This window comes from Ambystoma mexicanum, chromosome 2p, assembly GCF_040938575.1.
Source record: "Ambystoma mexicanum isolate Mex_15411 chromosome 2p, UKY_AmexF1_1, whole genome shotgun sequence".
In the NCBI taxonomy this organism is placed as follows: domain Eukaryota; kingdom Metazoa; phylum Chordata; class Amphibia; order Caudata; family Ambystomatidae; genus Ambystoma; species Ambystoma mexicanum.
This window is the reverse complement of record NC_090923.1, coordinates 1,413,451,114-1,413,464,080: the sequence shown is the minus strand read 5'-3', so window position 1 is coordinate 1,413,464,080 and position 12,967 is coordinate 1,413,451,114. Positions and strand designations below refer to the sequence as shown.

Sequence of the window (12,967 nt, the reverse complement as noted above, 5' to 3'; positions counted from 1 at the left end):
CAAAGCCTTCAGGACCACAGGAGTATATGGGTCAGTCATATCAACAGCTCATAGGCAGGTAGACGGAGCACCGCGAGGGGACCAACCATTTGTGGTTCGGCTCATGAAAGGGGCTTGTTTCCCAACTCTACCAGGGGTGAAATACACGCAACTATGGGACATGAACATAGTGCTGTAATTCCTAGAGAGCTGGCCAACGAACAAATATTTGTCCCTTAAGCAGCTATATGGCAAACTGGCCATGCTGCTATGCTTAGTGTCGTGCAGGCGAGTTTCAGACGTCAAAGCATTAGCCTTAGTATTATAGCATTAGTCAAAGCATAGATAAGAAGACACACAGACCGGGGGCGAGGGAGGGGGGGGGGTTACATTCACGCTCACTAGGAGGACGAAGACCAACTCCTCCTCAATCTCATATCCATATCTAACCTGTCAACTGCAACTGTGCATAGCAGCATGCATCTGAGAATACAGAATTTGGACTGCAGTAGTGCGCCCAGCAGGGGTGCTGTAACTGCTAATAGCATGTAGGAAGCCGTACAGAACGGTGGCTACAGCTACCATAGCCAGATGGGTCCTCGAGATCATGCAACTAGCGGGGATTGATCTGACCAGATTTGGAGCGCATTCAGTGAGAGGAGCTATGGTGTCCAAAGCATTCACATCTGAGGTAGCTCTGGGAAAGATTTTGCTCGCAGCAGAGTGTGCTAGCGATAGCACATTTAAGACTTTTTACGTTAAGCCAGTGACGTCAATAGCAGAGGCAGTTATTGGAAACTTTGAACAAGCATAATGCTACTTTACGGTGCTGACATAGAATAAAGACTCCCTGCGCAGTAAGCAGGGGTAATCTTCATTCTATTAAAGACAAGGAGACTAGCATTATTCTCCCACCCAGCGCATGCACTGCGAGTTGAACGTGTAATCAAAGATGTTCTTTTTGAGGAATAGGGCAGTGCATTCTACACCCTAATGTTATTTCTTCCTGGTCTGACAGGAGAGGACCAGAAGAATGGTTGATCTGAGGTTGAGGTGCAATGGGGCGTCAGTGGACAACTTCGGCCGGGGAGGAGTTCATGAGAGCCGTAGGGCTATCATAGACTATGTTTTCTTGTAATGTTGGAGTGACAGTTACAGTGTTATGGATCAGTTCAGAGCATTCAAAGAAGAGGTGGAGTAACGAAAGGACATGAACAGGATGTGTTAAGGAATACAGAAAGGAGTGTGAATGCAGTTTGAAAATGTAGTTTAAAAAAAAAAAACATTTGAAGTTACGATCAATTTCAGTTATTTGTTGAAGAGTAGAATTAAAGTTGAAGCATAATGCTCGCCCGTGTCTTTAATAGAATCAAGACTTCCTGCGCAGTATGCAGGGGTAATCTTCATTGGCCAGTAATAATTGACTCTTGGCGAGTGAGAAATGGGATGATGTATGTATATGTAGATTTGAGATGGCAAGTGTATTTTTATGGCAACTTTTTATTGCAACTTGATTTTTTTTTTACACCTGATAAAAAGGAAAACCCTGTATGCCTTTGTGAGAATGGAATTCTTGACAGGATACCCCAACCGCCTTCTATCATTTTGACAAAAGGAACTATACGACTATGGCTGTGTTCAGGGGTCATTTACAACATGAACATACACTGACGCAAGTTTCGATACATTATAAAAGACTAAATGGAAACACAAAAGGAAAATACATAAAATACTAACAACCAATTAAAAAGCAGTTGTCCATTGAACAAGAAATAGTGAAATTTGGCTCAGGCTTAATAGAGCATGAAACTTCATGCAAATGCTGGTAATGCCCCTGCCATAACTGCAGAGCACAATATTACAAGGTAATCCCTTTTGATCTCAGGCTAGCATTGGTGTTTAGAGCAGGCTACAATTTCAGAGACACATTTTTGCTCTTCATTTGCGTTTGTATATGCAACACTGAGTGGCATCTCAGTTCAGAGGGAAACTTTGTAGGCCAGAATTTAGAGCCAAGTGAGAAATCTTTCACTCTAAAATTTTATTTTTGCTAAACTAGAGTGAAAAAGATTAATTAAAAACAGAAAAAGGTAGAGTTATCACCAGTACATAAAGTGCATGTTCAATCCTCCTCACTGCCACTACGTTCCAATTCATTCTCTGAACAGAAGATCAGAGGGGGTGGTGTATAGTCCGGGAAGCTCACCAAGTTGGATTTGAGGAAAAGGAGGTACTCCACCCCCTCCACCTCGAGCGTGGATTTCTGTTTGGTCACCAGACCCCCAGCAGTGCTGAAAATGTTTTCAGAAAAAACACTGGATGGGGGACAGCTCAAGTATAGAACAGCTAGTTTGGTCAGGGCTGGCCATAGCCAGCACCTCTTTTCCCAGTAGACCAGTGGGTCCTCCCTTGCATCAATCGTCTTATTGTCATGGAGGTATTTCTCCACCATGATGCAGGCGGAGTGAGACTCAGTTGATAAGGAGGCACCACTCCCCTTCGATGCTAAGAGCCCGACACTCTCAAGATGCTCAATTAAGGTCTTCTCCTTCTGGATTAACGGTGGTACCACACTGCTCCTTCTCCAGCCTGCTGCTGCATCCCCAAAAGCGTTCTCCCCCTCACAAGTCTTTTCTGCCCCAGATTCCATTTCAGAGTCAGAAAAGCATTCTTTCACAGTCTGGGCACCAGCTATGGGTCGGTTTAATGTGAAAGAGGTGGATGGGACAGACTGTGGAGGGGCACTGCTGGCTAGCATGATTTCTTTCACTTTCTTTACAGTCACTTGCTTCCAGTGATCAATGTCAGCTCCTAGAGGTAGAATGGCCTCAATTCTTCCTTTGAAGCGAGGATCAAGCAAGGTGGCAAGCACATACTCTTCCTGATTAAACATTTCATTTATTCCGCAGTCTGAAGATAGCTTGTAGCTCAAGCTATCTACGAGTGCGATTGCACTTCCATCACCTAGGATTTCAAAATGACCTCTGATCTGCTTCAGGAAAATATGAAGGTACCGGACCTCTGGCAGCACTTGGCTCAAAGATGCATTGTTCGCACTCAACTCTCGTGTGGCCATCTCAAAGGGCTGCAGAAGGGCCACAACGGTAGATATCAGGTTCCAGTACGTGGATGTCAGTACAACATCCGAAGATCCAATCTGCTGCATACCAATGTATTCATGGACAGCTTTTTGCTGCTCCAGGAGCCTCTCCAGCATGTAATATGTGGCATTCCAGTGGGATGCCGTCTCCTGCTTCAGTGGGTGCTTTGGCAGATTGTTTTGCTCTTGGAGCTCCGTCAGCGTTTGCCGTGCTTTGGCAGAATGGAAAAAGTGGCTGCAGATTTTACGGGCCACATCTAGCATGTTTGCAATTTGATGGTTGTCTCGTAAGAAGTCCATGACCAACATGTTTAAACAGTGTGCAAAGCATGGAATGTATGTGTAATTGGCTTCTTGTATGGCACAGGCAACATTTAAACCAAAGCTTGATAGAAGGAAACCATGGCTAAGAGAGTTAGGAGTGAGCCAAGTACCCATTTGCTCCAACAACGCTTGTTGAATGCATCCTTTACTTGGGTCCTTTTGAAATCCTTTAATGCAAAGTACTGCATGCCTTCTAGTGTTGGGCAACTCCATATCCCCAGTAAAAACCACCCAGTGCGCAGTGATTGCAATATAGTCTACCAGTGGATCACAGGTCCACATGTGAGCAGTGATGTGCACACGAGGGCTTTCAGAAAGCTTTAGTTCTTGAATGACACGTTCACAAACTGCTTCGTACATCTGTGGGACCGCCTTTCTCGAAAAAAATGTTCTAGACGGCATTCGGTAACGTGGGTCAGCCCGGGCCATGAACTTATGGAATGGCTTGGCAGAGATAAAGGAGTATGGAAGTGCCATGCCACACAGAAGTTCTGAAATGCTCCGGTTCCAGGACTGAGCCCTAGGGTGATTTGGTGTATACTTGCCATTGAAGTCTGCCTTTTCTGGCACCATTAGTTTACTCTTCACTGACAAAGTTGTGGTCGCAGATTCATTTTGCTTTCTTTTCCTCTTTAAAGCCAGCTCACCGTCCCCAGCTTCAGAAGGAGGCGGGGGACTTTGGACTTCTGTGGTCAACATTGCCAGGGATAAATGGGACGCCTGGGACGGTGGCTCACAGCACAAAGAATCTAATGCATTATATGCAGGTGACGCAGGAAATATTTCATCCAATTGTTCATCCTCCTGCTCTTCCTCATCCTCTGCATCTGCCTCATTGGCTCTTGTAGACTTTGTGAGCCTTCCCTTTGCCCACTCTAGTGGGTGCTTGCCTTCTAAATGACGCATTAATGCAGATGTTCCAAAATGGCCACCTTGTTTACCCCTGCTGACACTGGCCTCGCAGAGAGTGCAAATCGCCCGGCAAATATTATTGTGGTCAATGTAGAAGAACTGCCAAACTGCAGAGGTAGATTTCCTTCTTTTGGTCCCCGGGGGAACAAGTGGGTGACTGGGCGTATTGGAACTGCCGGTGTCTGGGCTTTCTGCTTCTGACATTCCTGGCAAAGACTTTCCCACCTCCCTGGTTTTTCTGGTGTATCTGTTGAATCCTTTGGCTCCTCTTCCCCGTCCCTTAGGCGTCCTGCTACCTCTTCTCTCACCACCCCTTTCTGCTTGACATTCTTGCAAGAGCTCTGTGCCAAGGGACCCTATACTGTCCTTCTCCTCTTCCTCCTCCATCTCCACACTGGAGTCGCTGCTGAAGTAAATGCCGGGAGGTTCCTGGACTTCACTGGGAGCCAAGGATGCAGAAGAAAAATGAACCATCTGGTGTTGCGCTTCATACATTGAATGAAACCTTTCCTCCTGCTCGTTGTCCTCCTCGTGCCCTTCCAACGCCTCTTCCTCCTCCCCTCCCGCACTCTCTGTGCTATCCTGGTTCATTTTATCCCTCTGTCCCCACTCCACTGGGTGTTTAGCCTCTAAATGGCGCCTCAAAGGGGCTGTGGTTAAGTAGGACCCATGCTTCCCCCGGCTGATGCTCACCCCACAGAGCCCACAATTTGCTAGGTTCACATTTGTGGGTTCAAGGCAAAAGAAGTGCCAGACCTCAGAGGTGGATTTCCTCCCCCTGCCACCAGAAAGCTTTGACGAGTTGCTGCCAGGATTGTTTTGCTCCTTAACTGCATCCTCCATTTCAGAGGGACTTTGCTCGTCTTGCACGCACAGGCCGTTTCCCCATGTGCCACTACAACGGGAAACAGTATCGTCTTTAGCTTTCTCTACCTCTTCCTGCATAAAATCACGCAACAGCATAGGGGCTCGGAACACTTGTCTGCATTTCTCATCCTCTTCATCGCTCGATTCCAGCTTAATTTCAATTTCCGGTACGGGTCCACTATGGCCTGTTGCTACAGAGGTTTTTGGAGGGTAAACTTCTGTAGTGCTGGACAAATCAACAGTGCTAGCCTGTTCTTCTGGTTCACAATCAGTCACCTCTGTGGATTCCTTTTGGGCAGAGGAACGAAGTGCAGGGCTAGAAAGAATGGAACTGCCACCTCTCCGTTTTCTCCTGCCTTTTGAGGCCTGCATCACGTTTACCTAAGTGTAAAGGAGGTCAGTGAAAATTTCGCTGCACACGAACCTAAATTAACTCAAGAGGTTTAACAAGAAGTGTTATTTTTTGGACTGCTTTGATGGCTGCCAAAGATTAATCACGTTACACCAACCCCCCTCCTGTTAAGGTCTGAGCAAGCCTGCAGTCTCTCCCTCCTACCAAAAACAGCACTCGGAAACCAATCTGTTCACAAATACACGAAAAGGTTTGTGCAGAGACAGTGGGCAGTTGTAAATTGGCCCACAACTGTAAAAGGAGCTAACCCAAACACTCATTGTACTGCAGTGTCCGACAGCATGTGATTTAAAGGCCATGCTGTTCTATTTTGCAAACATTGAGTATCATATTTTGTATTTGGCAGGTGTGTATGTTTTTGGTACAGTGGGCACGAATGGTGTTATGGAACACATTTCTTCACTTGATCTACAGTTCCACAGTGAAAAGAAAGACGTTGCTCAACTGTATGTTACATTGGCTGTGCACAGACATGAAACCGCTTGTGCTCTGGTAGAGGAATAAGTCAGCGGCGGGGACAACTATGTTGAGAATTACGGTTTTGATTCCTCCATCATTTGTTACTTTGCTCCCGTGAGTTTTTGTATATTATTGGTGATGAGAACCTAGTTGCTGTAGCATACTTCCTTAAAATCTTTCAATTGCACAGATTCCACCATTTCTTCGGTGTACTTAGACTTTGGCACTCCAGTTCACTCGGTGCATTTTAGTCGGATGCGAATGAAGATGGCGGTTGCAACTGGTTATGAGAACTTTCCCAGCCTGGAGAATCCTCCTGTGAAGAGAAAAGAAAAACATCTGATTACAACGACAAGCACAATACAACAACAAAAAAAAAGAGAGAGTGGATTATTATGTATAGCACATCAAGTAGCGCCTTACTCATCCTGCTTTCTTCCTCTGATTATGCCAAGTTTGCATGAACTACCTAGAAGATGGGGAACTGCCAAGCAGTGAATGAGCACCATCCGTTCAAAAGATCACATGTAAGAACATAGATGCTGAGTCACAGGCTCAAAATATAGGATGTGGCCTAAATCACATCAGCCATTTCTCTGCAAGACCCACCCCCATAATCCCTTTTAAGCCCCCACCCAGTGCTCCAGATAAGATTTGAAAGTGGGAGTATTGTATGCCTTATTTTTTAAAGCTGGGAGTAAAACTATTTTTTAGGGAGTCAAAATATTAAGGCCAATTCTCAATGAGAGTATTTTTTATACGTGCACTACTTGTCCAAACATATCTATGGAACTGTGAGGGTGAAAGCAGAGGTGCAAGATGCTACATGAGTATTTTTACGCCCTATTTTTATTTTGTGGGAGCATTTGCCAATTTTTAGGGAGTAAAAGTGACCGATACACCCCTTACCTGTAGAACTGCCCCCACCCCTTCACCAAATACCATAAAATATTAAAAGAAATACTCCCTAACCCCACAACCCCCATAAAAATGCAGTAAAAAAAAATGTTGCGAAGAGGATGTGAAAAAAATGCAGGGAAACGGGTGCAGTGAGTTGGGAAGGTACCAAATATATACATTCGCCACTAGCCATTGGATAGTGAAAACAGTCTTGGCGAGTAAGACATTGCGTGCTGTATGTATGTGTAGAATTGAAGAGGCAAGTGACTTTATGGATGGCTAGCAGCTTGCAACGAGACATTTAAGACGCCATTTGCTTTGTGTGCCACAGAAGTCTTGAAGATGGGCAGCGTGTCTACATTTCAGAAGCGACTGAGGGGCAAAATGGCAGGCTGTTCAACTCAAGGGCCAAGAGGTCAATTCTGGCTTCCACACTTGAATAAACTGTACTGGAAAAATTGCCATATTTTGCTTCCTTTATCTATCAAAGTTGAAAATGAAGAACGCTAGTCTAACACTCAACAATGAATTTTGGAAACACCTGAAAACGTGGCTTTTCACCTAAGAGGTCGGTGTCATTATCAGCCTTGGCTCTAGCAGGTTCTCCTGTACGCTGTAACCAGTGCCTAGATGACTCCAGGTTAAGCACGCTTTACAAACACAAAAAATAAATAAATAAAATAAATGAGGCGCTATATTACCAGAGGTTCTGATTTTCTGGGATGGTCAACTATTTTAACCGTTTGTCCCAGAATGCCTTGCCTCTACAAATTGAGGTATGTTTTTGAAGCAATATGCACTAACATTGGGACCTGTCCATGCTAAAACTAGAAACAACGGCCAGCTCAGAACTACCTAGAGGTATTGGCTGGTCTTGCATCTCTTCATGCAAGCCGGAAGCTGTGCGCAAGGTGGTCTGCGGTGTGGCCGTGGGAGAGGTGGCACCGGCCTCTAAATTCTAAGTATAGTGAAACACGTATTCTACAGTGTATCCCTGAGCGTGACAGGAGATTGGAGCCCAGCGCCTGGAATTCAACTTCTTGGCCTCCTAGCATACAAATACAAGACACGAGATTGGCAAGTTACTGGTGAGTCTTTCTCCCCGCATTCCCTTTGTAATTACTGAACAAGAAGAGTTGAAACTACTCCCTTCGGAGTGCAGCTACCAAAAGGGCGCGTAGCCCGGCACCAAACAAAAGGAAAAGGAATTTACTCTTGAGATTATTTTTTACCTGTCCTAACCACCCAGACTGAAAATATTGGTAAGATCGATCTTCCCACCCCGCCCACCAATTATAAGACCCTTGAAGAACGAGCCTCGTTTTACTCACCGACCAGGACTTTCTCCTTAAGGTGTGTGTGCTGGCCTCCAGAGAGATTTCTTGGGCTGGCGGGCGGGGGTGTGTGGGGTGCAATACCTCTGGCTAAAATGGAATCCTTGTTCCAGCTATTTTCAGTAATGGCAGATGAGCAGCGTGAACAGAAACACATCCTGGGCAGAATTGTGGATGTCATTCTTGCATGTAGCAAGGATTTTCCCTGGATATTTCCACAGACAATACCAACAAACCTCGCATGCGGACTACGAACTCTGCTACCCGTCAAAGGCCTACATCCATTGCAGGTCTCCATATCACTATTAATGTCCAAGAACCCTCAGACACAGTAGAGGTATCAGACATGGAGTATCACTTGGCAGGAATACATAAACAGCACCTTTACTTGATAAGGGTGTACCGTTGCCATCATTGGGGCTTCGAGAGGGAAAAAAAAAAAAGGGGAAAAACCAAAAAAAAATATAACAACAAGAATGAGATGAATAAGCCAAGGAATATAGTAACGGGGGTGCTAAAATGGTGCCTAACGAGACCCAACATATTGCCCGGGAGGTGACGAGTCCCCCATAGGTAATGATAAGGTCGATCAAGGGGATGGTACTTTCTAACAGGTCACGCTTAGAGGACCTTTGGATAAATGGCTTTGCTCAGGACCCATTTCCTCTACCATTGTTGAACCCCAAACCGGTATTATCCTCTTACTGTACAGAACAATTTGGGCAGTGATAACCGACGATATGGACAGAGGTTCAGAGACAACATGGTACAGGATAATTGTTATGATTTAATAGGGCAAGTCTTACAAAGTGGTTCTACATTTATGGTGGTACCGGACCCTATGGTCCCAATGAAGTCACGACCACAGCCCTCTACATTTACCTATTCCAACGGCCCAGTAAACATTTTGGGTGGTAACCCTATGATAGGGATGAACCCTATGTTGATCCCTGTGCCCATCAGGCCCAGATGTTCTGTATACAGGAACACCATCATAATGTACCAATGCCTACTGAGAAACACAGATTATACCTACCTATACAGCCTTTACAGCCTTCCCTACCCCTCCCGCACTCCACCCCAAACTGTCTCGACCCCTACCACGGTGCCAAGGGAGTACATTTCAGTTCAGTTTATTTGTAACGCGCACCAAACCCTGGAGTAACTGGGCGCTAGAACTTAAGACAGAGTTACAGGCATACAATTGGATGAAGACAAACAAGAGTGCTGGTCGACTGGTAGTTACAAGATAATCAAATTGCAAATAAGTACAAGTAAGCATGTGGGAGAGACGCCGGATGTTACAGTTTGGGCGACAGTACCACGCAGACAGTGTTGCAAATGGTAATACAGAATAATTAAACAGGACGCTTAAGCGTTTAGCAGAGGCGATTGGCCGTCTGTTAGTGTTTCTTATCGAAGAGCCAGCTCTTTACTTTGGCTATGAATGTCCAGAAGGAGGGTTCCGTTCTGATGGTGAGAGGGAGGGAGTTTCAAGATTTGGCGGCCAGTACAGGGAAACTAGCTCCTGCCGCTCTTTTCAGATTGAACCTCAGAATAGTGAGGCATTGAGAGTAGAGAGCTCCGGTGGGTCTGGCTGATTGGTGTTTTAGGGGCAGAATTTGACAGACATTTGTGGGTAATGACAAATGTGCAGAGAGAAATTCTGTCGCACACCGGGAGCCAGTGGGCATCCCGTCTAAAACTGGTGATATGGTTGGATCGGAGGATGTTCAGCGCAGATATTAAGGCGTTATTTTGGAAGACCTGAAGCCTGTTGAGGGTCCGTTCAGAGGAGCCTAGGAATAAGGTGTTACAATAATCAATCTTGGATAGAACTAGGGCCCTGGTAGCATGATGCAGTTGTTTAGGTGACAGAAATGACTTGCATGCGTTGGTGAGCTTGTTGGTGTAAGCAGTAGTTGAGGCAGTGGCGCCAACTTGTTTCTTGAGCGAAAGGGTCCAATCTAAATAGACTCCCAGAGTTTTGATTTCCTTGGCAACTTTAATTGAGTTCCCATCAATGTCGAAGGACGTTTATCGGGGGTCTAGTTTGTTTCGACGTATTTGAGATCCAACGATCAGGAGCTCAGCCTTCTCATCATTGAGACAAAGGCTATGGTTTGCCACCCATGCCTGGATCTCCAAGTATGTAATTAAAGGTATGGTCTAGTAAACATTTTTATTATCCCTACGGGTCGGCCATGTTTTTTTTAAGCCCAAGTGGCTCGATTTTAGAAAACTTTCCTATGGACCTTACCCGAGTTTTCGTCCATTAAACGCACGCGAAAACAAGCACCAGGGAGCTGCCATTTTCTGATAATCCTATCTTTTCCCCCCATCGCCCTGGCTGACCTGCTTTTGCGGCACTAAATCAATTCCCCCACCCCTGAGCCTGTCATCAGCAGACTCGTGCCGCCCATTTCCCAACGCCAAAGCACGTCTCGTGTCAACATTCGCTGCGCTTCAGCTAATGTCGTGTCGCCATGGAAATGGCAGGACGCCTCTTTCCTCAATAAGTATAAACAGACCGTTTCACAACACACAGCAGCAGATTTTCGATTCCATTCCTCTCTCTGTGTTACTTTGAGTATTCTGTGACTCGTTTCAGTGCTCTGGTCAGCTACCTTAGCCGCTTGTAGCCCATGTGAACAGATACCAGTACCACTGCTATAAATTATTTTAGTTTGTTTAACATACAATGGCTACAATAATGCCCTACATGTACGAGCCCGAGTATACCGAGGAGGAACTACTGGAAAGGGAAGCACGCGAAAACGATGGGGATTCGGACGGCAGTTGGCAGGATGAATCAACAGATGAAGAGCCTGGGCCTAGTCGAATGGACGGCATCTCCACCTGGTGCACATGCAATCGGTGGGACCTAATGCCAACTGAGGACGAGAACTGCTGCTGCCGAGAAAACTCGGGATGCCTGGACGTCAGACATCTGTGCTCCGAATGGGTGAAGGTCTGGTCGCTGTCAAGCAGGGTGGTCACTATCTATCTAAGCTAACATAACATATTCTCGATAATGCATGCACTAAATAACATGTGTTCAAAGTCTTTCAGTAGGTTATGTCTCTATAAAAGTCACACATATTTCTATACTAACAATTACCATTGGATTATACAGGCCTTAGGGTCTTGACCACTATAATACACCGGTTGAAGTGTGGGTCTGTGCTCACAAGAATCTCCGGTATGTGGCATTTGTTATTGATAAGCAATGATATACTATCTTTGATATAAAGGCGATATACTATATATTGATATAAAGGCAGTTCGCGCCGGTGGATGCGCGCTGGCATGGGGGGCTGTCAGGGGCGTGAAAGGCCAAGGTGCCAAACTACATGTACACTTCAAACGGTGTCCCACGCCAAGGGGCCATCGGTCACATGGCCTCCTCAGACCCCGTGTCTCCAGCCAGGGCTCCCCTTGAAGCAGGCCGCCCCCCTAAGACCACGACATACATACGTCATTCATTCACAAACACACCCCTGTTTCTAATACTTTATAAACCACTTGATATGTCTCATGAGAACATCTTTGTGCTTTGCAAGTCAACTCCTGAACGGGTTACCTGGCAACCACTGAGATCTACGCTAATCTGCTCGTCGTCGTGCTATCCGTGAACTTCTGTGACCGCTTAGAGCAAACCCATCAGTGTGCTACCTGTGGCCACCCACCTATTCTCCTGCAACATACTGCTCTGCTTGCTGAATCCAACTGTTTGTTGGTCAAGGTAAGGCCATGTATCCTAGTCATATTTCGCAGATTTTTAAATTTCTATCTATTTGCGAGTTGAGTACACAATAGTGCTAGGTTCATTGGTCTCATTGCTATTGACTTGAGTTTCCATTGTATGCTATCAATAGATCTATTTATTTTCATCTGTGTCTATTGTTATCGAATTGCACCCTTCAGGGGTCCAGTCTATAATGTAAGCAGGTTTCCTTCTCGTGCAAAACAGAACATCCAGTTTTTAGTCACATAACTTATACATTTCTGCAACTTATGCAAATACTAAGCCGCACATAATGAACTGGTATAGTTCCTGCGACCAAAACAAACCTTGCATTGATCATTGTATGATTCATTTACTTTTGTATCAAATCTTTATTCTTGAAGATTGTATAATAATGTCGATATTTACTTTTCAGATTTATCAACAATGCCTGCCTGTTCGATTAGCGGTTGCCCTTCAAAGACCCATGCTAAATCTGAAGGCACTACAATGCAATCCCGAAAACTGTTGATCGAATAAGAGAATGGGTCAGACATTGCTGATATCCACTGGATGAGCTGGAAAGTAGAGTTCAACAAGTCTTACAGGACAAGAGGGGTGATCGATACCGCATCTGCAGCCGGCACTTTTCCTTGGACATGTACACAACTGTTTGGGTAACAAAGAAGAATAAACGGCGAACGACACGGAAATTGCTCGAAAACGCTATTCCCACTCTATTCGTCCACATTCTGCCACCGGTGAGTCAAGTGTCCGGATTTAGCTTTAGGCTTTGCGGTAGTGTGTAGGTATCCGAACGGATTAATTGATATTGTAGGTGTTCTATCCCTTGTAATAATTTCGATATTGATATGAGTGTATAGTTTTTTGAATAATGACATTTACCAATATATTCTTTTTCGATTTCATAACCCACAAACGCAATGTATATA

The 12,967-nt window shown here is 45.2% G+C and overlaps 1 protein-coding gene across 1 annotated transcript in view; it reads right to left on the bottom strand.

Annotated features, from left to right (window-relative positions):
* Positions 1 to 1,461: 1,461 nt before the first annotated feature.
* The window catches only part of LOC138567564 (zinc finger BED domain-containing protein 6-like), a 55,449-nt gene continuing 43,943 nt past the window's right edge, over positions 1,462 to 12,967 (bottom strand). Inside the window, exon 2 of the mRNA XM_069645908.1 lies at positions 1,462 to 6,369. Coding sequence (XP_069502009.1) covers positions 2,102 to 5,554 — 3,453 coding nt within the window. The 5' untranslated portion in view covers positions 5,555 to 6,369 and the 3' untranslated portion in view covers positions 1,462 to 2,101. The remainder of the gene's footprint in view (positions 6,370 to 12,967) is intronic.